Raw genomic sequence first — 25,141 nt, 5'->3', positions numbered from 1 at the left:
GTCAGTTACCAGGGCACACACTTGTCACTGGACTCATAACGAGGAAACAAGTTACAGGAAACTCAGACGTCATATACACACACAAAAAAAGACGAGAAGAAAAGAGGAAGTAGGACCAGATGTTGACAGAAACAATGGCAAAGATATAGATCACTGGGGATAGTTATGTTCGACCAGGGGAGGAAGCTGCACATGGGAAGTTCAGCAAGAATTTCAGACCTAAAGCCAAATTTTGGTGGTTTGGGCAAAGGAGGAATACTTTAGATTCAGTTCCTCCCATTCTTTATGTCGGGATGGCCACACAGATTCCACCAGACATTTTGGTCACCCATGCCGGAGGGAATCAGTTATGACCAGTTAAAACTGATGCCAAGCGAAGAACTTGCATCTGCAATGCAGACGGATTAGATGCAGCTCCATGCAGTTTCCCTCAATGACGATCGCATTGCGTAATCAATGAGTGGCAAGTGTGGAGAAGTGGAAGGCGAGTGAAAGTCAACAATGACATGAAGAACATCAACAAGTGCATAAGGAAAGATATTGGCAACCTTGAAGTAATTGAACATATTATGACTTATTATGAAGGGAATATTTCTGCCAGATGGAGCACACACTTCACCCGAGAGGGAAACCAAGTTTTTGTGGGCCAGCATCTACTGCACCCTGAAGATTCTTTAAAGGCCATCATGCAGCTTTGCTGACTGGCCGACTCTGGTGTAACTCTACGCGTGAATGTGAGCGTGATTGTTGTCTGTGTATGTGTCAACAGTAACTAATTGAAAATGTTGAAATGTTGGTGATGCAATGTCTGTTGGAAAAAAACAGGGTAATAAAGAGTTTTAAAGATGAATCTTCCATATTTGCACCTTAGCTCCAATAGTAACATTTAACATCTCATATACTGACTGTCAAAATATTATATTGTCAACTACTACATTATATTCAGCTTTCCTTTTTGCACCAGTTCTCATATATTTAGAGAAAGACACTTGATTGAAAGTGAAATCATCTAGTATGTTGATGCACCAATAAACAAATTATTTGCCATTTTGGGTCCATGGGGATGACATTAAATATCGCAAGTTTGAAAAAGTCAAGCGTAAACTTTTTTTCTCAGCAAACTTAAAACTATACGTAAGTATATTCAAACACTTTCAAGACTTTATACATGTTGAGACTTTTAGGTCCTTCTTGTTTCTTTAGTTCTGGTCTCAGTCTCATGCTGAACCACCTAGGTACTGAAGAAGTTGAATTAGAAGGTCCTGTGTAAGTTAATGGGAATCAGCTAAGGGGCTGGTTGTTGGCTTGGTGCTTAATGATTTAAAGGATGTGGCTGGCGACAAATCTCATTACACCCAGCTGCACAGCTATCACACAAATATTCAGTTTCAGTGGAGTTGAAGCTATATTCAGTCATTCATAACACACAGTGCACATGGATCAACAATTTAAATTCTGGATATGTTGATCATACCAACATGCACATGAAGCTTGGTTTTGGTCCAGCTGTCATGCCGCGCTGGAATTGACTGCTTGTGTTAATTCATTTATGACTCTGGTGTAAATAATTGACATGCAGGGTATTGGCAATGAATAAAGGTTGGTTGCTCTTCATTACTTTTTCCTTATTTATTATGATGATGTTGTACATCTATAATTGCTGCCAGTGACACCATAAGCCTTCAGATTTTATTGATTTGTTGGATTACTGAGAATTGCCATCGCAACAGTGATCTCAATCTTATTTTAAGACAGAGTTGTGGAGCATTCATTGAGCTTTTAAGAAAAGTTCAATTGAATGTCGTGATTTTGATCCCTGGTCTTTGTGGTAAAGCACATTTCTTATCTTATCTGTGACCCTTCGCTGTGCACTTCAGTTCAATGAGTTTGCACATTACAAGTCACCTGCACCTTTGCAGGAAAGCACTGCTAGTGAACACAGCTGGTAAGATCACCCTCTGGAAGGAGGTATAGGAGCCTCCGTAGCCGCACAGAAAGACTCAGAAACAGTTTCATACACCAGGCTGTCAGAAACCTAAACCCCCCCCACACACACACACAGAGACTGAAATTGCTGCTATTAAATGACTTTTCTTTTTGCACTATATCTGTTAAAAATATACATCTCATAGAACTTTTTGCTGCTATTACTGCCTTTTTGCACTAGCACAACCTAACTATACAGAAACGTATGCTGCTACTTCCTACATATAAAAAAGTAGACTCCAGAATCTTATTTTAACTTACTACCTATCCATTGTTTTATTTTTATATTATTAGTAAATGTCTCATCTGTTGTGCACTTCAACTCTTTAGTGTTAGGAAACATGTCTTATCTGTTGTGCCTGTGCTCTTTATCTGTTCCCCCATGGGATAGTGAGAAACGTCTTCTCGATTCCTTTGTATGCCTTAACATGTGAAGAAATTGACAATAAAGCTGACTTTGACCTTTAAGTCAGTGTTTTAAACCATAGCAAAGAAAAATGCCGGAATTGGCAAGGACACAATCTGGTCTAAGTATCAATGTCTAGATTATGGATAATTCAAAGCAAACAAAACTGTGCACAACATGGAGCAACTTTGTCTCAGTTTAACCCCTCCTGTACTGTGTATAACCCTATAGTGCCATCTGCTGCTCACTAGACTCAATTACATAATGGTGAAGAATTTGGTGGCTGCCCTGCAGTCACAATACAGCTATATTCATTTTTAAGCCGTGGAAAAAGAGCAACAATTAATCAGGTTATGAAACCCCCATTAACTTTAAGTATTCAGGAAACTGTGGCACCATACCAATTCCAGTTCACATTATACCCACTCAATAGGAATAATGGTCAAATTCATATCCCACTGAGAACTAGCTATGATGAAGTTTGGTTTTCTGGATGAACATTTTGCAGTGAAAACAACTGAAACAGTTTGGCGATTTTTTATAAACTTTATTCATTTGGAGAAGTTTAGTCGAACAGGCCGAATCCCATGTCGTCATCAGACTCCTCAGACTCTTCTTTCTTCTCCTCCTTCTTCTCCTCAGCTGGAAAACAGTATAATACAATAAACGAGTTCTTGCTATAAACACAATAACATTTACCAGCTTTGCTTATGAGGTTACTGAAACCATTCATTAGCAAATATTTCTTCAAATGTTTAAAGGAAATTGTATTAAGTAGTCACAGTACTTTTCTCATTAAAATGTTCTTACTACACCCTATTCTCTAGAATGTTTCCACATTTAAATTAACCCGTGATTTTTTTCTTCTCTAAACCAATAGCTTTCATTTAATTCCCTATGATTTGAACTGGCCAAGTATATCTCAATCAGGATTAAATTGTGCAGGTTTGTAACATTTAATTCTATAAAACATTTATGATAATTAACAGATTTGGCTTGACTTGTAATCATCCTAACATCCAAGGTGAAGGCAAAGGAACTGTGAGCCACGTGTCAAAGATGCTGACAAACTAGGTGCTAAGTTGTGATGCTCACCTGCAGCAGGTGCTGCGGCTCCGGCTGAGCCAGTAGCCGCAGAGCTGGCAACAGCTACGGCACCGCCTGCTGGCATGCTGGCCAGCTTACCGTAACCTGAGGACACACAAGTTGGCAGACATAAAGCACCAGTTGTTACACAGACACTTGGCAGCAATAAACAGGATAGAGGTCAGCAAACAGCATAATTAAATACAATCTTGTAATTTAATTATGATACTTTGAAGGCTTACATTCTCCTCCTGGACTCAAAGTAATAATATTTTGTATTTGTTCTCAGTGAAACCATCTTAACTCAGTTTTCAGTATGATTTATTATCCTCTTGCCAATTTTCCTTTTGCTACTTCCGAGTGGCACAAGAATCTACCACCAGTCACAATTTAAAACTTCAGGAAGTCAATTCATGTCAATTCTACAATTTCCTTTGTAGGTCATGGGACACACTTCTGTTTCTCCAGGTTAAGACCAAATTTGATACATTCAGCAGGTGTATTTCAATATCAAAACCCTACTTGGTGATGCTTAAGATCAAAAAGGTTTCACAGACATTCCTATTTTATACCTTACACTCCACACAAACAACATACGTTCATACTTCAATACTTTAAGATTTAAACTTTTTAATTATACTATTCATTTTTATTCTGGTATTTTCAGTATTTTATTTGCATATTTTACGTGACGAGATGTGTTTTTTTTGTTTACTATATCTTACTGCACCGGGAGGAGAGTAATTCTTTGTTTATTCATATGTCCAGAGTAAATGACAATCAAAACCTTGAAATCCTTGCACACTCACCTGAGGCGATCACCTCATCCACGTTCTTGCCCTTGAGTTCAGAGATGACCTGTTGAGCAGGAGATCAACTTTGTGAATATCAAAAAAGTAATAAGACACTGGTAAAGACATGCTGTCACAACAGCACTATAAAGCTCAAGAAAGGGCAGTCGGTACCTTCTCCATGCGTGTGTCATCAGCCTCGATGCCAACGCTTTCCAGGATCTTCTTGATGTCGCTGGATGCAGGGGTCTCATTGCCACCAAGGGCAGCGAGCAGGTAAGCAGCAACGTAACGCATTCTGCAAAAAACAAGTTCAGAGGTTGAAAATGAATGTTTAATGGACATCATTGACCAGTAACAAAGTGGCAATAAAATAACTCTGGTCACTTTTCAAATATATTCTTAAATGAAAATCTACAAACACTACAGGGAAAAATCCAACATCCTATTTCCTTAAGATTAAGACTTCATTTGCTTATATTAAAGGGTTTAAAGCACTGAAAATGTGCATAATGGGGTTATAACATTACTTTGCACCTCATTTAGCAAAAATCAGTCTCTTAACATTTCTTGCTTACAGCTCTTCAGTACTTTTCTCTTCCTTGCAGGACAATCCTAGGTCAAACAATATTCTTAGAGATTTTTACATAAATGTCCTGAGTTAAATGTACTCAAATGTACAAATTATAATTTCAAGGGACTGTGAGTAAGTGTCAAAAAGCTTCGTCTTTTAAGATCTTGGTTGATCTCAGCTGACTTTGAGGCACATGAGTTGGTGAATGGGTTTTGCTTCATTGTGGCAGAATAATTAATTAATTGGTAGAATTAACAGTAAACACTTTGTACAATATACCGATTAAAGTCAAGGTCCGCCACAGATCGTTTTAATTTCTTATTTTAATATAAGTTACAAAAAGGACTTACGTCTTATAATTCTACTCTGAGGGTTTTACGTCTATACAACTTCAAACGATTATCATTTTTTAGTTGTCGTATAACATGAATAGATGGTCCAGCACTAAATGTAAGCATCTCGTGTAACAGTTACGGTACAGATAGTTGCACATCAGCACATGTTGAGCTTAAGGTTTTTTTTAAGTCCAGTCACATTTGTGGGAAATTTTAGTTTAAAATTAGAAAATTACAGCTACTTTACATCTTCACCATGTGGCAGGTATCTTTGGTGCCGCTGCCATTAGCTAGCTTAGCCACTGGATACGTTACCATGCTTAAAACAACCTAATTTTGTTGAAATAACGTTTTTTTAAGGATTCAAATCTATAAAGATTAGTTGATCATCTCTTTCCTGAGATACCATGCGTATTTTCACCACTGATTGTGCCATTTAAAACATCATAAAAAGCCACTCACTTGAGCTACACGGGCGGGAGCGTGTTCACTTCGAGGTTAGCACGGACAGAAAGGAAGTTACGTCACAGAGTCAACGCGGAAAAAACCGGACTTCTTCTTCGGTTTTAAATAAAGACAGAAAGCAAGTCGGCCGCCACCTGCTGCACCGGTGTAAAGCTGCACAGCGCACCGTGCTGGAAGAAGTACTCGCATCCATAAAGTACCAATACAGCAATCTTAAAATACCTCATTAAAAAGTTCATTAAAGTACATAAATCAAATGTAGTTAAAGGATTGCAGTAAAGTGAGTGGTGTGGTCCCTCTGGCTAATATAGTATTATATGTGACACCAGTAGATTGTTTATACAGAAGCATCAGTGTGTGACAGGGTTATTATAGTTAATGAAAACTAAGACTAAAACTAAAACTAGCAGTGAAAAAATAATTTCGTTAACAAACAGAAAACAGAATTGAAATTAAACAGAATTGCAGATAAAATCAGATTTTTTTGCTTTTGACTTAGCTCCAGGTGATAATTACTGAGCTGTGCTGTGGGTTGAGCATTGTTAATGGTTAAAGAATGAAAATAATAAAATAGCTTTGCACAATATGGCACCTTTAATAAACAATGACTCGGTAAACCATATGTGGTGAAATGCATTATTTCATCCTTTTCAGCTTCTACAAATCAAGGCTTTCCTCCTAATACCTGAAAAACTAAAACTGAATAAAAACTGAACTAAAAGTAGTCAGTTCCTCAAAATAAAAATACAATTAAAACTAGGCTACTCACTCATCACATGTTAAAATAACTAAAACTAAACTGAAATTAAAAAAAAATAAATAAATAAAAATAAAAACTAATGAAAATGTCAAAACTATAACTAATAATAATAAGTGTAAGCAGCATGGTACTGTTGTAGCTTCTGGAGGTGGAGCTAGGTTTAACTACTTTATAAACAGCTGTTGAGTTCAGTCCAGTGGTCCCCAATGAAGTGGTTGGGCTTTTTTACTTTTTACTTTTCATGGATTATTTCTACATTGTGGTGTTGCTACTTTTAGTTAAATAAAGCAATTGGGTACTTCGTCCACCAATGTGTTGGTATGTAAATACATGTTTGTATTTTAATGTGGGGATGATTTAGCTTCTAAGATGCAAAACAGGAAACCTCATTTTGTCCTTCATTTATTTCTTATTTTTAATGTAATGTTTTTGTATATATAATAATGCTACATGGTTAAAGGGATTGTTTTTTTCTGTGTATTGCTACGTGTTCTATATATATTTGATGTGTGAATTTGTTCTTGATACATAAAAAACATTTGCATAAAGAATAACATTTAATTGTATCAATGTCATTGTAGCGGCTAAACCTAAAACTTAAAGCCACTGAGGGGCTGCATAGACAGGCTAAGAGTAGTCGACGCGCTGGCTACTGCACGACTATAACTTGTGTCTAGTGAAACAAACAGCTTCCTGATTTCCTTCTTTATTTGATGCGTATTTTATTTTCGCACAGTTTCCAGGATATTCAATGACATGCAAGTATCCATTGCCAGTGCATATAAAGTTCATTCAGCTGTGCCACAGACAACAAGACAAACGTGACGGAGACCGGAGCGGTCGAAAAACTGTGTGCTCCTCCGTCTAGCAACACCTGACACCTGTCAGAAAGTTCCCACCTATACAGAAATGTACACCCAACACCATGAGGACACCCACTGGCCCAATTTGGTACTTTCCACACATTGACATAGAAATGGCTCCTACAGTCACAATAGCTGCAGGCTGTGTGTGTGTTGTCTTATATGTTGAACTCCTCCCACACTGTCATTCAGCTGCAGCTAATATGAAAAGGAAGGTTTATTTGAACAGCTAGACGGAGCATCTTCACTGTGTCAAACTAGTTTGTGTTGATGTGATGTCTCAACACCAGATTGTTGGGGTTTTTTGCAATTAAAGACTTTTGTGACTGCAAAAAACAATGAATACACCTTTCAGCTGCCTGTATCTTTTGATCTCAGCAGGTGCTGACAGCTTTTTCAGACTACTGCCTTACAACAAACTCTATAAATGTTCTCCAATCAAATGTGTGTATGTGTGTTATTCTGTTTATTAATATGAATCAATGCTCCTTCCTTGTCTGCTCCTGCTGTTGATTTGGCTCCTGATCCAGTTTGGTCTCCTGCTTCATCTTCAGCTCCTGCTGATGCTGCTGTGCTTGCTCCTGGGTGTGATTGATTTTGTGAACCAAACTCTGCAACGGATTGCATCCACAGAATGACGGACCAGCAGCTGTGCTCTGGTCTCAAGCTGTAGTGTGAACAACCAGCTCTAATGAATCGCTGTCACGTGCACCGTTTGATTCCAGGCAACCAGCCCTGAGCTCCTCTTACAGGGCTCTTCTCAAGCATCCACAGTATTGTGTGCATGCATCTGGGTGAAAACTCCTTTAAAAAAAGCAACGTTACATCCGAGTTTGATAAATAACTAGACGTTTAGAGATGACACCAAAGCCTTACCTTCTCTCACCAGTTTACATGACTCACAAACAGAGACAAAGGGCAAAAACTACAGTTGAAAAGACCTTTTTTTCCCCAGCAGACATTTCTACTTTTCAAACACAGGTGTAACTGATCAAGTCTTGTCATATGACAAGTGAAAATACCTGCTGTGAAAAAAATTATGAAAGTGATTCATTTGGGGACAAAAATAAAATAAAAAGTACTCTGATGTTTAGCAGCCAAACAAAACATGTAAAGAAGCTGCAAACACATCAGTCAAATCCAAAATATGAGCGAGCATCTTTTGCTTCCGATTTTTCTGTTAATACAGCAGTGCTTTGTGTGTAAAAACTTTTCATTTTTCATTGTGCAGCAGTATATACCAATGAGAAATATGTTCAAAAATATATGTATGTGCAGTGTTTTTTCATTTCAAATCAAGTTGTTACTTCTGAATATCTATTTTCTCCTAAGTCGTTAAATGAGGAGCTGCTTGAAAAAGTTTGGGAATCACTGCAGGTCAGGTGTTTGTCATTCCCTCTTTTTTAATGTCTCCACATATTCCTGATAATACGGTTTCTAATTGTGTTACTTAATGTTATAGAATAGTTCATTTTAAGTCCATCCATTATGTTACAGCTGCCAAGATGTTCTCAGAAACTTTCGACTCCAATCTCTGAAAACACTTAATGAAGTTTCTGCAGCCCACATGGAGTGTCAGATCATCCAAAAAAAGCTGACTGTGTGCTGTCTGCATGCTGTAGATGTTGAATTTACAGACAGTATTTACAGGCTCTATTATACAGCCTATCTGCAGTAAGTCAGCTACAAAAAACAGACTAAGCATACATGTCTGGTATAAAACCTGAACTAAATAACAGGAGAGATGCTCATAAAATTGTTTTAAACACGTAGGGATCAAACTTTGGTTCTTCTGGTGGACAGTTGAAATAAATGTGTGACAGACACTCAAAGGTCGTTATTTTATGCACTGTTTATTTAGCCTCCAGTCCAATTATTAAGTTCTACATCACAACATTTTACATTCCACATCAATGTAACACAGTAAATTAGATAACAAACACAAAATAACACAACACAATCTACAAGGTAATAATCCTAAACAAGCACCAACTAAAACATTTCAAAACATTATCAAAAATTTTCACAGAGGTTGAAAGTTTGGTCTTGGTACTAGAAAGAAAAGAAAAATCAGTTCAGATGTCAGAAAAGAGCGCTGATCCAGATATAAGATCAATACGTCGCCTTTCTATGTCAGTGCTGCTTTTCTGAGACACTTTGCTGATATGGCCCTGGTACACAGCCAAAATGGAAGTACCAATCATTCCTGGAATTTCTTTTTTAGGAAAATCACTTATAAAAATTGCGAAAAATATCAAAAGAAAACTATTATAAAAAATACTCTATTGACCATTCCAATATATAGACAAGGAAAAACGGGTAAAAAGTTGACGGGTACTTCACAAAATTCTGCAAACTAAGTCAAACGATGGTCAGTGACATTCAGTGGAGAGTGTGCAATATCACTTACAAGTCTCATTCCATGTTTTTTCCTGATTAACAATACACGTACGTGTGTGTGTGTGTGTGTGTGTGAGCAGTGAATTCAACTAGCTAATATGGAGATAAAACACAATTAAGGGACAATCTATACATTATATTAAGACATTTCGACTTTTATGTACACTCTGACACTTCTGCTAAATCTTCTGTCTCAAAAAGAAAGAAAAAAAGAGAAAACAATGCTCCAAGTAGCCTTTGGAATGGTCTATTACTAACCACATCTCACATAAGCCTCTTCCACATGCATTCTGACAATCATTAATTAGATAGCAAGGCTGTTATCAATGCAGCTACCTGATGGTGATCAATATGTGAATGTTGAAATATCAAACATTGTAAGTGTCTCGCAACTATACGTAACTGCCATGTGTGTTTAAGTGCGACTTTTCCAAAGTTGTCGTGTTACATTCACATTTCTCCACACAGCCTCGACTGACATTCTACAGTAAAATGATTTTGCACCATATTAGGAAATTTCCAAACTTTTTAAACGACTTTGCATAGATTCATCGATTTGCATTCAGTTTTTGCAGTACCGTGTGTGTGTTTTATTATCATAGTTTTGTCCTAAAATTCAGCATTTTTCATAAGAAGTAATGGATAAACGTGGAGCATCAAGCATCATCATGTATCATAATTTTCTTGCAATATTTAATGCGATATTAAAGTAATATACAAACCATCTTCCACTGGCTTGAATACAGATAATTCAGCTGCTGTTACAATTAAGTTTCGAGTTGAAACAGAAGGTGATCATGGACAGATGTAGAGACTATTATGAACAACATGCCAAGGAGGGATTTGTTTGCTCCAATTTTGAATTCAGAAAATGGCAATTTTATCATCAATTGATAGTTATTTTCTTAACATGAAAAAGACAATCCTTTCCTAACTCCGATCTGATATTTTCCAATATCTAGTGATAATTCAGTACTTTACAAAACATGTTTGAGTGATGCATTTAGTGGTGACCAAATGGTTAAAGTGTCTCTGTAAGGATACATTTAGACACAGACAATATCACATTTTTCAGCTAAGCACTGATACTTGAATTAGCTGGAGCGTCTTAGAAGTGGTGGATAAAATGGCCAAAACCCCAACAGAGATAAAGAATAACCTGCATCACAAAATCAGCCACAGAGGCCCAAGGACAGCATGTAATGAGTGACCTACTGCACAACTATTGTATTAGTTAATTATGGAGCATCATCTAATAATGACAGTTGTGTGTTAAACACCTGCAGACTGACACACTTGACCGGATATCCACAAACTGCAAACAACGGTTCAACATAAGAGGACAAACAGTTCAGGACTTGTTCGTACACTGTTGTGCGTTTGTTATTTTATCCACCGTCCACTGAATTTCTACATCAGTTACTGAATCACTACTTAACTCTTGTCTCAACAATGTGATGTACCACTCCTGAGACTGGACGATAGTATGGCCTACACAGCTAAAACCATGGGTACATATTCTAATGTAAATATGGATATTCTGTAGCGGAGACCTATTTTTCCTCTTCACTGGGAAAGCAAAGCAAGGTTTCTAAATACTCTTTTGTCGTTTTATGTTGAAAATAAAGTAATTTACAGATAACCATGACTTGTGAACTTGTTTGAATGACACATTGCGTGTAGGCATAACCGTCGCATTGGGACGTCTCAATGAAAAAAGACCAGAATTGTCCTTCTTTTAGCCATTAATACTTCAGAACCGTTTTCTCATGATGTAAGAAATATCATTATGACAGTAGGAATAAAGCCTACATGTATATTTCTGTGTGCTGGAGTTATTGACACTGTTTTGATGCTTCAAACCGCAGATCAGAACCAACATAGCAGTGTGGCCGTATTCAGTGATAACATGTCTCTCCTTTGAACATGATCTGCAGTTTGTTATATTAAGTAAAGAGTACATGGGTGCCACTAAACAGCTGGCTTTAATGGAGTAAAGATGACTGCTTGAAATTCTAAAGGAAAAATGCCAATTATTAAAAAAAAACCCTGCTCTAAACTATTGAAATCTGTGGGCTTTACCTTGTCTTTAAATGGAATATAACCATAATATAATAAAAGTGGTTAAATGGTAATTATAATAAAGATATTTTTCAGTGCATCACCCGTTTCATCTGTATGATTCACCTCAAGTCTGTTAAAGATGTCAATGGTGCCAGGATAGAAAAATCCAAATAAAGTTAATGCTTCATTTATCACGCACTTTTTGTTCTGCAAGACTGTAACAAAATGTTAAAAATGCACAGAAAATACAAAAGATATGACAATGCAATAGATTTACAGCATAAGCCACTAAACACTGTAAAGCCTGGATGAATAAGCAGTGACCATGTACAGCATGAGTGAGATCAACACCTGCGCTCACATTAGGCATTACGTGACTGAAAACCATTGATATAATTAACGTCTTATTTTTCTGTCACTAAATGACGCAAAGAATGCTAACTAGAAGATATTATCAAAGATGAAAAGACGTGTTGTGCAACTGATTTCTCATCAAGTTTTAGAGCTGGCGTTACATCAAGACAAATTAATCAGTAGTTGGACAGATTTCATCTCTTGTCACGCCGACTGCTGGGTTTGTTTGTAAAGGTTCGTGATGAAAGTGAAAACCGGAGTCTCTGTAGCAGCAGGAATGTAGTTCATGCGTTGCTGAGCCCCCATTACGTCATTTACAGAACATGCTAGACTTCACAAACCCCACAGTGTGTGCTGAGCTTCTTATAATGTTAGAAAACTAACAAGGGTAAGCCCAACAAAAACCTAAAAGATGATCCATCCCTTTTGTTTTGAAATGTCCTTCCAGTTCTTCCCTTTTAAAAAAAATCGAATATACAACTGTTTCTTTATAAGTCAAACTGTCATCAACTCCCCCAAAGCCTGCAGAGTGGCAATTAATATAAAACTGTATATTCTTTTTTTAAAAGTTTGCACAATCACGTTTTACAGATGTTTAACATGCATCCATCAAATCAGATGATCTTTGAGAATAACAGCTGCAAAGTGTGTAGTGATTCCTGCCACAAGCATTTAATAACCAATCTTACTTTTGACTTTAAACCACCAAAGAGAGCGAGAGAGAGAAAGAGAGAGAGAGAAAGGAGAGCTGTGAACACAGTACAGAAGATAAACATGTTTGCCCTGAGGCACTTGGTAGTGGCTGTGATCAAAGAATTAAAAACACTACCTTTCCAGTCAAAGGAGTTGTGAAGTTGATCTCAAAAGTTGCATTCAAATTTTCCAATTCAAAAATAATGCACAAGGTGTGAGTGACCACCTAAATTGACAATCATGAATATGCTAGCATTCTCCTAGAGTTGTAGTGTCCAGTACAGTAGTGAAGATTAAAAATGCTACAGGAAACTGTAGAAGCACAATATACAGCATGTGTGGGTAAAAACTAAAACTAAACTCAGGTATATTTGTTATGCTTTTCGGGCAGGAGGATAAGAAAGAGACCAGAACAGATGGCCAGAAGGCTAGAAGAGGAGAGACATGGGAGCTCGGTATCAACATGGAAAAATCCTACTGGGGATAGTTGTTCTGTTGCCGGCGCTTCGCCGACCTCATTTTCTCAAAGCGCGACTCCATTTCCTCTAGGACTTTGGGGGTGTACCTTACTACCAGCTTCACTGTGCCCTGAGCTGCTTTGAGGAGTTCCACAGCTTTCTCATGGTGCTCACCTTCCACACTCTGCAAACACGGAAAAACAAAATGTACATCAAGATTTTATCACAAACAGGCACCAGCACTGTAGTACAGTCTGCAGTTTTTACAGGGTCATAATTAGAGAGTAATATACTGTTAGCAATTCGTAAGTACAAGATCAACAAGTGCTGGCAGAAACAATGATCTCATTATCTTAGAGGTAAAGTGATCAGAGCTACAGCCAAGCCACAAGATTTGGCAGCCTGGGAAAAAAGGCAACTATTCCCTTGAATAGGATAAAAATATTTAAGTTAATCAAATTTAAATGCATATATATTTAGTAGTCTCAACAGAAAAATATATTTCTACATCAAATGTTATTTAGCAGGAAAATCTAACCTCCTTCAGTGCCGCTAAAGTGTCTGTTGGTTTTTTTGTTTCATGTATTACTCAGATATTCAAATGAATGTCATTACTGACTGAGTTGTATTCCAGGGTAAAGCATCAAATGTAAAATTACTCTAGTAAGTGACGAACATACCACCCCATTAACGGAGAGCAGCTGATCGCCTCTCTTCAGGCCCCCGTGTCGGTCAGCGATGCCTCCTGGGATGATCCGTGAGATGTAAATAGGTGAGTTTTGCTCTTTTCCACCCATTATATTGAAACCCAGGCCTTCTTCTGTCTTGGGCAGTTCCACGACCCGAGGATGCGAGTGTCCCTCGCTTGCCGCAAAAGCTGCCACAGTAGCCTATAAATTAAACAGTGTTGTGTTAATATTGTTAAAGCTTTGTGAATACACTGAATTTACGATGCTAAAATGTGAAGTGTTCAGAGTTTTAAGGAAAAAATTGTCTGAAATAAAACAGAAAAACAAGTGTGTGAATCACATGCTTGTGCTCTAGATTGGATTTGATTTGGGTCTACCTTGGCTGTGGCGTTGGCCCTGACCTCAGGACTGCTGTTGATGTCCACCGTTTCATACACATGCTCATACACCTGAAGAAACAATTTTGGTCAATATTTTGTCACATCTCAGCTTCAAATATTCAAACCAAAGACTGTGTGTACTACTAGAAGAAAAAACTTGGCGTAATGACATTTTACAATTTAATGTTTTAAGAGTAATAAACACAAAGTGTCTTACTTCTCTGACAGCATTACAGAATTCACTCTGTAGGACCCTCTGAAGGGCCTGCAGCTTCTGAGGAGGAACCTCCCCTGTCCTCTGGAGCTTATCCAGCAGTTCAATCGCACGGTTAATATCTGTCAAACACAAGAACATGTGCACCAACATCAAGGTTAAAACTGGTATCTGCAAACAGGGGCATTCACAAAAGGTATCTGGAGGTCCAGTTCAAACCACACAAATGTAAAGACACAGGGACACAATTGCTTTTAAATGAAAAACAGAGTGACAAAAGTTAAAAAAGTCTAGTTATTATCCATTAAATCTTTCAATCTGTCAAGTGCAAATTAAGGTCTACAAATTGCCCATTTATTCTTATTAAAAAGGTATGAAAAAAATCGAAAGACATGATAAATATAATAAATATATCCATGGGTTGTTCAGCCATGAGAAAACCTGAGTGCAGGCGTATTTCTTCATTTATGAAATTGGATTTGCAACAAAATGCACTAGACATTTTTTGAAATTTGTCCTGTTTTACAGCCTCGTTGATATTCTTATAAATGCAAAAATACATGTCGCTGTATACCTGAAAATATAGTGCCATGTCTTAAACAGCACCTTGATTCAATAACTTTCACTCTACTTACTGTCTGGAACAAACATTATCATTTACTATGTCTAAATTAAAATAAAGATATTTTCTCGATTCATCTTAGTTGTTTAGTCTAAAAAATAAAATAAAAAAGGTAAGAAGATGGTGAAAAAGGTTTGACACTGCTTCCCAAAGCCCAAGGTGACATCTTAAGAGGTCTTGTTTTTCCCCCAACCTAAAAGTATTCAATTTACTTTTTTATTACTCAGGACTTAATAAATCAGAAAATATTCACATTGGAGAAGCTGGAATCATAGATATTGGACATTTTCTTATTACAAAAATGACTCTGAGCGACTAATCGATTATCAAAATGGTTGGCAATTAACTTAATAGTTGACAACTAATTGATAAATCGTTGCAGCTCTAATGTAACATAATAACATAATTGTACAGAATTGCGTTTACAAGCACAACAAGTGTGAGACGTTTTTGCTCCAATATTCTGTCTGTAAATGAGTAAATATGTTCGCATTTTGATATTATTATTATCAATAACATGGTTGGGACAAAATTTATTATTATTGATCTCTCGATCTCTGGCTAATACTTGCTAACGATTTAGTGAATTAATTCAAACTCGACTACTGAACATCAGTTCAGCATTTCATTGTTTATATAGCATGGTGGTAAATCCTCTCCAGATACATTAGATTATAATTCATAGCAGAAAGTAACATGACTTCTGTTTAATACCCAGCAGCTATGTTAGCTGTTCACGTTAATGTCAGCGGGTTTAGTTACTTGCGACACTTGAGGTTTTAAATAAGTCATATGTTACAATATATTTGAATCCCACCTACCCACCCTTGCTACTAGTCAAGATGAAAATATAAAATGATACTCTGAGGCCACATTTCTTAATGGTAATGTAGATTGAACCTTAGGCAAACAAGCTAACAGAGCTGAGCACTAGTAGCTTGAGTTAGCTCAAAGTAAAACATCGTTATTTTACAAACTATTACTACCATCCTCACTACTGACAATAACTAAAATTAATGAAAGCTGTACACATTGGCTGTGAGTTATTTTTGGCGCAACATTTGGTAAACGAATGAAATACAAGCAGTCAAAGACAACAATCAGCTTTATTAGCTAACGTTAAGCTAGGTTATTGTATCACAACAAATATTTCTAAGCTAACGCCTAGCTAGCCGATTAACTTTACCTCTCTCCAACCGCACAGGTTCCCCGAGCGATGCCATCCTTGATATGACAGTTTATTTGGTGTCAAATCAATATTGTGTTAAACGCTAGATATGGAAAACTAAAGTTGGTAATCCTAGCTAACGTTACGTGTGCTTAAGCAAGACGATAAATCAGCTTAGCCAAGTTAGCCAGCTAGGCTAGCTGCCAGTGTCATGGTGCGTTCAGTGAATCCTCAAAAAGTGGAGAAACCACCGAACTCACCTTGTTCTTCTCAGTACTTTTTGGGTGTGCCTGAGCAAACATTGAAGGCGTCTCCTTTAACCATTGTGTATCATCAGTCAGTGTTTTACTTTTTTTTCTCAAAACAAATAATTATGTATCAATGTATTTATGTAATCCGTGTTGTGTATATATATGACTATTTAATATAAGTGTACATCAAAATGTAGCTTTTTTGTGGCTTCTGCATATTTCATTTCTGGAGATAATTTCCACTCCAAAGACTGGATAATACTGCGACTCAGGTGTAACTCTACTCAGAAATATGTTTTTTTTCCTTTATGTTCCTTCAGTTGGATGTTTGAGCTTTACTGTGCAGAATGATGTATGTTGTGCAGCTTGATACAAGAAGGCTGTTGTCACATTCATCTGCTGAACGTGGTAAATTATCTCTGTTAAAGTGGTTCTGCCTTCAAGCATGATTTGTGACCTTGATCCTGGTTCAATATTCAACTTACACAAGTTTGATGTGGAAACTTGAAGCCTCCAGTGCACATACACAGAGAATGGTCTTTTCAGTGAAATAGACAACATCTTTTGTTCAGCAGTTACATTTCTGAAAATGAAAATATTTGCATCTTAATAGACTCTGGATCTGGAAGAGAGAAGGAGTAGACGTAATCTTAAGAATTTTTTGAAATTGAACTTTTGTGGAACTTTTGTGGAAAAAACAGACAAAATGATTATTCAAAGCAAAGTATTTTGACATATCTTAAAACATGTCTGGAGGGGATCTTAGGTACTGGGTTGTGGCGAGGTGTCCTTCAGGTGTCAGAACGTTGTGCTCAGCCCACTGAGGTCCACAATTCAACAAAATCCAGGGATAAGGTGATGAAAGTTTTTCCACTTTGTGACCCCTTTCCCACATCTGTGTATAATGATCACACAGTCAACAAGCTTAGAGCATCATTCATTCAACGGCTGTATTAAGCCTCTGCATGGATGTTCATGGCTCAAGGGAATGTTGCATTACATCTCTTAGTATTAGTGACAAGGGACTAGAAGCTTCCTTGGCTTTTGCTGACACCTGGGAGGAGCAGTCTCCCTACTGCCCCCCACTGGTTGGCTGCAGGACATCTTGAGACTCTGCAGAAATTACACTCTGCTGCTTCACCACTCCCTGAGGGTTAAAACCTTCAAGCATGCCGGGTCTTACCACACCCCAATCTGTGACACCACACAAGGTGCTGTAACCCTAACCCTAACCCTTTTGACAGCAGGCCTGTTGTGACATCAGTGACTGAGGAGTGGCCAGAAGTAGGACACACTTGAAGATGGGACACAGGAAGAGTGAAGGAACACCAACTATTGTCTTTTTTTTTTGACACAATATGTGATGAGCACATCATTAGGGTTGAAATATTGAATTTAGTTTTCTTCTTGCTTTTGTCTTTAAGCTTCAGTCATAGCTTAAGGTCAAATAAATACTACATTTATTTCTAAGGTTTATTCACATGCATGGTTTGAAGTCACAAAAAGACAGGGGGTTTCACCCTGGCACTGCTCAAAGACAAATAGTCACTTTGCCCATTTATTAAGTGTGTGATTGATGATTGCAGTTATCTATCACTTAAATTATGCTCAACAAAAACTGCTTTAGGCAAGCTTAGATAATCGTGAAACTGCATTGGAGAAAGTTTGATTAATTGATTTGCATGCTGAGTATGTGTTAGTGCTCAGACATGTTGAGTGAATTTCACTAAGTCCCTCTAATTCTATCTTAAGGTGGATTTCATTTTAAGAGTTAAGAGCAACTGCTTGGATGACTTAAAGGTAATGTTAATTCTTACTTTTTTTCTACCAGGCATGACAAGAAATCTTCGAATCTCTTGTTAGATAACGGATCATGCAGCATAGAGACTCTCTACTGTCCTCATGGCTGCCGTATAATAAAAGTAACTCACGGCACCTTCATCAGGTTCCTCTGGAAGATCTCAGAGAAATAGTGAAGAAAGTGGAGCATCTTTTTGTTCAGGAAAGAAAAGTCTTCTCTCTTCAGCAGATGTTTCCCAAATCCCAGATCTTCTCTTCAGAGGTCACACTTACCTTCACGTTGATGAAGAAGAAATTAAATGAGGAGGCTGGGATCACATGTAGTACAAATTTCAGACTTAACTGAAGTTCTTGATTCATTTTTGTATATTTTTCTTTTGTGATATAGGAGCGTTCCCTTTGTCTGAAGTGTTGTAGGATGGATTAATTTGAAAGTGTTTGTATGATGTTGAGGTAAAAAGAAAGAAAAAACTGTATTGTTATCCTACTACGACCTTAAACTATGCGTCCAGACTTTGCACATTCTCACTTTCTATTGAGTTAAGAGGGAACGTTGATATGAAACTGCAGCTGTCTGCAAACTCAGAAACCAAACTAGTTTCCTTGAGAGGCTTTTCCTTCAGATTAGAGTGACAGCTGCATAAAAGCCCTGATGACTGTCCTTTTGTAAAAGATTTAAATATGAGATTAACATCTGCTAATAGGAAAATGGTGGGTGTATAGTTTTAATGTACACAAATGCATGGGTGGGTGAATCCATCATTGTCAAAGTCGGGCATGCCTCAAATGCACTCGTAGCCTACTTATACTAGTCTGCACTTGTATATGTGGGCGCTTTTCTTGTCATATTATGTTTTTGTAATTGTGAAATGTCACATGTGCAGCTGGAATAATAATTATGTAAATCTCTTGAATACTTGTGTATGAACACCAAAGTATCAAAGGACATGCATTTGTGTTCCAGTAATGAGCTGGCGGGGTACAGGAAGTAGTTAAAGCTTTTTTCCCCCCACCTTTTCCCTACTAAAAATAACACTGAATAACACCCAGAGCTGCAAATGACACGTCTTTGCCACCAATATCACATAGCTGCTTGAATTTGGCGTGCCTTTCCCGATGCACTGACTCCTCTGCTATAGCAAACTCTGTGATATTATCTTACAGGCTGTAAATATGTGAATGCTTCCACTGGTTATTATTTGGATCTTCCTGGTTAATTTTGTAGTTTTATGCTTCAGAAATGTGGCAGAGTTTGTGCACATGTGTTGTGTTTGTGTGTGTGCCTGCCTTCCTGCCCTTCCGCACAATAAAGTTTGTCCTGCCTAAAAATGCACTGTTGAAACTTTATCGACATTGATTTTGTTTTTCAGTTGCCTATAGTCATTTTTATTTCTTCAAATATTTCAGTTTAATATTGCAAACAACTTCACAACATACAAAATGAATAATATTAACCCAGAAACATGTCAATGAATAAATTTTATATATATATATATGTATATATATATAATTTTTTTTATATATATCTTGTCCTCTGGTGGGGATAAAAAAATAAACAGCAAAGCTTTGACAACAGCACCTTGACATAGTATGTAATTCCAACATTACCTTGAGAAGTTTAGAACAGTAAACAGATAAATTACTTGAGAGGAAAATTGTTTTCTGCTGAATATGTAAACGGAATGTTTTTTGGTCAGCATCATATCCTTTTTTGTAAGTGGAGAATTTCTCGATTCACAATTGAAGCAGCATGCAAGCTTTTGAAGATGGAACTGTCCTCTCTCATTCCTTGCCTGTTTTTTTCCCTTCATTTTCTAATTCTTGGCAATGTAAACAAATCACAATGTCTTGAGGAATGTGATATAGTAATTTAAACTGGGCGCAAATGACTGATCAGATTTTTTTTAATTGTTTACAAGGTCATGTATATGTTCAATAAATAGACTGTAGTATCACTTTTACTGTATAAACTTCATCTTTTTTTACATGCAGTCCATAAAATTTTCATTTGACGGAATAATTTACCCTGTTATGTATATATACAAATAGATATTTTCTCTTTATTCTCTTTTTTAAACTCTTCAATAAAATCTATACATTTTATACACTATCTCCCTCTTTTAATGGTCAATGTGCATACACATGAAGTGTCTATCCTTATAAACCGCCAGCCAATCTTCTTTTTGCTATCCATGGTGAGCGCTCGCACATAGGACTGGGTTGTCCTGCATTGGGAATTATAATGCCGCTTGTCTATTCCTCTGCAGCCCTCCTTTGTGTACCCCATGGGGTTGCATTTGGTCTCATAAAAGTATTGCTTCAGTTGGCCATTGGGGACAGGGACCTTTTCCATGACGGTAACTGTCAGCCCAGACATGTCTATTGCCGTCTTTTTATCCACAGCTGTCACCCACTGGCTAATACTGTCACACACACTGAGCTCTCCACGCCGTGAGGGATCGGAGTGTCGCCGCACCCTCATGGACATATTAGCGGCATCCAGATAGTTTTTGTATTCCTCCAGAAGAAAGAGCAACGGCGGCTCCAAAGGCACTTGGTTGCTGATCATCACCCGCGAGTCGTACAGGTCGACATCCTTGGTCTCCGTGGTGACCACAGAGGATGGGCCCCCACCTTCCTGGGTCTTATCAGCCCCCTGTCCCAGCTGTGCCGCATCTCCCTCCACCTCCAGCAGCTCCTCTATCACCTGCTCAAACGTGTCTGTGAGTGAGGGCAGTTCCCCGCGCTGGCCTGGCCCACCACCACTCTGTGGAGTCCCATGGCCTCGTGCGGCCGTCGCAGCGGCGCCCAAGTAGCCTTCCGTCCGATGGCCCCGCATACCCGGGGCGTCTCTCAGGGGCGCAGCTCTCATGCAACTGAAGTATGAAATAACCATAGTAAGGAACAGGATGGTCATCACTCTTCTAACCTGGTGGAACTGGAGGGGGCAAAGAAAGACAGAAAACAAGAGGGAAGGGAGAGGGAGAGAGAGAACAAGACAGTTAGTCAAAGAGCATTTTCAATGAGGTTGGCTTATTTTTGATCCATAATACACCATCTCATGCCTCTCCTGTTATTTACACCCTACTATCTTTCTTTGTGAGCCAAAAAGGGAGCCAGTGCTGTAGCTTTGGAATAATGACAAAATGTTTTTTATTAAACTGATACTGGCGCCATGTCATCAGTGTTTTCAAATTGTTTGCAAACTGTAATCATCCTGTTCCTATGTGAGGTCTGGCTTAGATTTTTATTTGTTGGCAACGATACACAAAAGCTGTGCTGCTGAGCATCAGAGAGATCATTTATTACAAAAGATAAGATTACAAAAATAGATGTCACTACATCCTTACAGGCTAGCTATTATTCATGAGCTGTTCAAATGTTGTGTTGTAATGTACAGTTTATTCCAAGAACACGCAAGGATTTATAGTTTTATATTGGCCCTGCCATTCATTGTCTGGTCGGTTTTTAAAGCTCATGCTTTCCCTGTCTTTTAAAAACTTGAGCGTCATGGTTGATTTTTATATTCTTAAACATCGTGTTTATTGGAGCGAGTACGTGCCTATATTGTTTGATTTCTGTAATATATTCATATACAGTTGCCAGGCAGCAAATTACAGACGTATTTTGGGATCTAAAGGCCATGTGTGTGTTGACAAAAGGATATGGTTTTGTTTGTTTTGTATGTTTGACTAAGCAAAAAGCTTTCATAAAGCTCATATATTATCTTTTGAGTTTGGCATTTTCCCCCCTCCCCAACAAAGTCACTGAGGGGAAACTCTGACGTGGACAGCACTTATATACTGACTGAGTGGAAACGTGGTGTTTGTGTCAGCTCTGACAAACACACCCGTGCTGCAGTATTATCTTAAAAAAATAACCGGTCTGTGTTGTAAGAAAGGTCAGATACTAAACCTTCATGAATGGGAGGCAGGAGTTTGTTGAGGGACACTGTTTGTTTTTGGCAGGTGGATGGAGAGGAGAGCACTGCAGGATGAACTAACACAATGTCACGAGGAAACTGAATGACAGAAAGATGTGTCATCCTTCCCACACTTTAAAGCAACAATCTCGAGGCTCCGGAGAGCTGCTCACAAGATAAGCAAGCATGCCAGGGGGAAGGAGAAAAAAGAAAGAAAGAAAGACCCACAGCGAGTCAGGTGTAGCCGAAATACTGTACATACATCCTTAACCAGCGTAACGCCTGAGCACATATGCATCCCTTACCTTTGAGGAGCTCTAAGATTCACAGCAAATCAATGAGTTGGTGGACATCCGGCAGCCAGAGATATAAAAGCAACCATAATGAAAAGAAAATCTAGATCTTGCTTTCCACAGGGGCTCATTTAAAAATACCCTGGCCGATGCTTTGACTGCACTCTGCATGTCCCAACCTGATGCAAGAAAACACAGCCCCGCAAACACTCTCCCTGCCTCCACTCATAATGGACAGGAGGACCTTTACAATATAGGGAGGAGCGAACCCCACCTTAAAAGCATTTGTTTCATTCTTAATTGGTATCTGGGGCCGTGGCTGCAATTAACCGACACCGCGGTGACTGCCATAGAAATATCTCATCTAAAAATAGATGTGCTGGGAGTCTCACAGTCTCTATTCAGAATATCACATCCTTCTTCTTAATGAGCCACTCATTCCCAGAGCTCAGTGACGCGCTCCTCCAGAGTGTGTGAGTGTGTGTTAGGGGGAGGGCATGGGGAGGGGCTGGCTTGTATGTGTTTGCAGGTAGATTTTTTTTTTTTGGGGGGGGGGGGGTTGTGTGTGTGTGTGTGTGTTTGTGTGTTGGGGGGGGGGGGGGGGGGGGGGGGGGTATTATTTTTCCTCTCACTAACTAAAACAACAATGAGGACAAAGCCAGGAATAAGGAGCTGATAATCCAGTTTTCATTAAATATTATTAATTACATGCAAAAACCAAGCAGATTAAGCCCTCAATATTGCTAAGGATCTGATTCTAATAATAACATTTGTCTGTGAGCCTTCCGAGCACAGAATACCATGTAGGTTTTACGGGACTGAGGCCAATAGTCACGAGCTTTATGTGTAGGATGCATTTAGGCTGATATTATTATCAGCATCACGCACAAGTGGTTCCACTTCCACATGAAGGGAAATGAAGGGAGAGGGGCCGATTACTGTTAGGCGTCAAACTTCATGCTGGAAATGGTGCAGACGAAGTGCTGCATCTTCCGTAACAGACCACAGGGGTAATATTGCAGTAGCAGGGGGTGGAGAGAGTGCCAGCGTCATTTCGCAGCATAACAACCACAGATGACGTCTCTTCCAGGTCTCCATAGGGGGGAAAGAGGATGGAGGGGAGGAGGTTGCTGGGGGTAATGCCACTCAACAGCATGCCGTTCCCCCGGGTATCCTCACACCGGGAACAACAAATGATTTTTATTTCTATCTCTGTGATTTCCTGTTTCCATCAGGACAATCAATATGGCTTATGTTCTCAATCAACATCCTGTTAAAATGCGATAAAGCCAATGAATCATTTAATTGCTGTGGGACTGGCTGTGGATCTCTGGCTTATATCTACTAGAGGCTAAATGTGACAACTGATTGGTTTATACATCCAGTGATGGAAGATTTTATGTGGACTGCTGGATTTCACAGTTAATAAAAAAGGCGGCTTGCGACTTAACACAATGGGCATGAATAATAAAGCAAAGGAGAAGTGCTGGAATGTTTAAATGAAATTATGGGAGCCTCTGGATCAGCTTTTTGAGCTTGGTTAGATGCTCCCAAATTAAAATATTTGTCAGACAGAGGAGGTGCTGTTTAAAATACAATTAAAACCAATCTTGGGTGCATCAGTCTATCATATAATAAACTCAGGAGAAAAAGTGAGCGGCAGCCGGGGTGTCTTTGCTTTTGACCACAAGGTAAATCACTTCAAAGCTGAGCACTGAGCTAATAACATGGAGTGGAAGAAAACAAAGCCTGCAATAACTGCTGCTCAAACGCATTTTTTTTTATTCACAACAGTGCACCCAGAGCATGAAACACCCAGAACAATAGGAGCAGGTGAGTGTGTGGACTCTGATAGATGACCACCTGTTTGTCTGCTTTGAGAGCACGGCTGTATGGTGGGGATATGTAACTTACCCTCGCGTTTATTCTGCCCGCCAGGTGGGGATTAAAGTGATAAATGCCTCCTTTGACAGATGCTGAAAAGTTTCTCCAAAGCATGAAAGGACTAGTTATTATCATGCGTTCCCCAGCACACTTTATGGCTTCATCTTCACTTGAAGACCACATAATATCTTAGGAAACGTTAGAAGGGAAAATAAACATCAATCAGGAGAGATGAAAGAGGGAAATGTGGCTGTTAAATTTTCAATGGGAATGCATGACCTGTAGCAACATTTATTCTGTGTCTACCGCCGCTCCCTTGTGGGCATCCCTCTTTGTTCAATTCCTCAAGAACCGCGTTAAGGAGCTATTTACACAGCAACATGTTTTGTCACGTTCAATATGTATTGCACACCATGCCAAATGTTCAGCTTTCAAAATAGAAGAAAAAAAGAAACATGCAGGCACGATATTAGACCTCTTGTGCGCCACAATGCAGCACTTAAAAAAAAAAAAAAAAAGCAATTAGAGTTGTCTGCAGTAATGGCTGACACATGTGGATGCTTAATTGCTTCCTTGAGATCTGTTTTCAATCTGACACAGTTTCAGGGCCTGTTTAGTAATAGATGAGCATCACTAAGGGATTATACCTGGCCTCCAGGACAACCCTGGCCACTGCCACATAG

The 25,141-nt window shown here is 38.5% G+C and overlaps 3 protein-coding genes across 4 annotated transcripts; all 3 read right to left on the bottom strand.

The window, feature by feature from the left end:
- Positions 1–2,924: 2,924 nt before the first annotated feature.
- On the bottom strand, positions 2,925–5,705 carry rplp2l (ribosomal protein, large P2, like). The gene is made up of 5 exons (XM_062415749.1): positions 5,641–5,705; positions 4,444–4,567; positions 4,288–4,336; positions 3,488–3,583; positions 2,925–3,034 (listed from the first exon to the last, which is right to left on the bottom strand). Exons 2-5 carry the CDS (start codon positions 4,564–4,566, stop codon positions 2,958–2,960), a joined length of 345 nt encoding a protein of 114 aa, XP_062271733.1. The 5' UTR covers position 4,567; positions 5,641–5,705; the 3' UTR covers positions 2,925–2,957.
- Positions 5,706–9,099: 3,394 nt separating this feature from the next.
- Positions 9,100–16,484, bottom strand: lin7c (lin-7 homolog C (C. elegans)). Its single transcript, XM_062423579.1, has 5 exons — positions 16,327–16,484; positions 14,522–14,640; positions 14,302–14,373; positions 13,916–14,125; positions 9,100–13,419 (listed from the first exon to the last, which is right to left on the bottom strand). The coding sequence occupies exons 1-5, from the start codon at positions 16,361–16,363 to the stop codon at positions 13,252–13,254; spliced, it is 606 nt and encodes a 201-aa protein (XP_062279563.1). The 5' UTR covers positions 16,364–16,484; the 3' UTR covers positions 9,100–13,251.
- A 3,982-nt stretch (positions 16,485–20,466) lies between these two features.
- Positions 20,467–21,291, bottom strand: bdnf (brain-derived neurotrophic factor). Of its 2 annotated transcripts, XM_062417260.1 has the most exons (2): positions 21,046–21,291; positions 20,467–21,003 (listed from the first exon to the last, which is right to left on the bottom strand). In XM_062417260.1, the coding sequence occupies exons 1-2, from the start codon at positions 21,274–21,276 to the stop codon at positions 20,467–20,469; spliced, it is 768 nt and encodes a 255-aa protein (XP_062273244.1). In that variant the 5' UTR covers positions 21,277–21,291. The 2 variants fall into 2 exon arrangements, with proteins under 2 accessions (XP_062273244.1, XP_062273236.1); XM_062417252.1 differs by having other exon boundaries at positions 20,467–21,291.
- Positions 21,292–25,141: the final 3,850 nt, after the last annotated feature.

This window comes from Scomber scombrus, chromosome 1, assembly GCF_963691925.1.
Source record: "Scomber scombrus chromosome 1, fScoSco1.1, whole genome shotgun sequence".
Lineage (NCBI taxonomy): Eukaryota > Metazoa > Chordata > Actinopteri > Scombriformes > Scombridae > Scomber > Scomber scombrus.
Note: the sequence above shows the minus strand (reverse complement) of the source record. Positions and strands in the feature narration are given on the sequence as shown.

Excerpts from the sequence above, each read along its gene's own strand:
- rplp2l (XM_062415749.1), bottom strand. The coding sequence starts at position 4,566 with ATGCGTTACGTTGCTGCTTACCTGCTCGCTGCCCTTGGTGGCAATGAG. Across the intron at positions 4,337-4,443 it reads ATGACACACGCATGGAGAAG|GTCATCTCTGAACTCAAGGG; the intron begins GTACCGACTGCC and ends CCTGCTCAACAG. Across the intron at positions 3,035-3,487 it reads AGCCGCAGCACCTGCTGCAG|CTGAGGAGAAGAAGGAGGAG; the intron begins GTGAGCATCACA and ends ACTGTTTTCCAG.
- lin7c (XM_062423579.1), bottom strand. The coding sequence starts at position 16,363 with ATGGCATCGCTCGGGGAACCTGTGCGGTTGGAGAGAG. Across the intron at positions 14,641-16,326 it reads ACCTGTGCGGTTGGAGAGAG|ATATTAACCGTGCGATTGAA; the intron begins GTAAAGTTAATC and ends TGTGTTTGACAG. Across the intron at positions 13,420-13,915 it reads TGCTCTCCGTTAATGGGGTG|AGTGTGGAAGGTGAGCACCA; the intron begins GTATGTTCGTCA and ends CCGTGTTTGCAG.
- bdnf (XM_062417252.1), bottom strand. The coding sequence starts at position 21,276 with ATGACCATCCTGTTCCTTACTATGGTTATTTCATACTTCAGTTGCATG.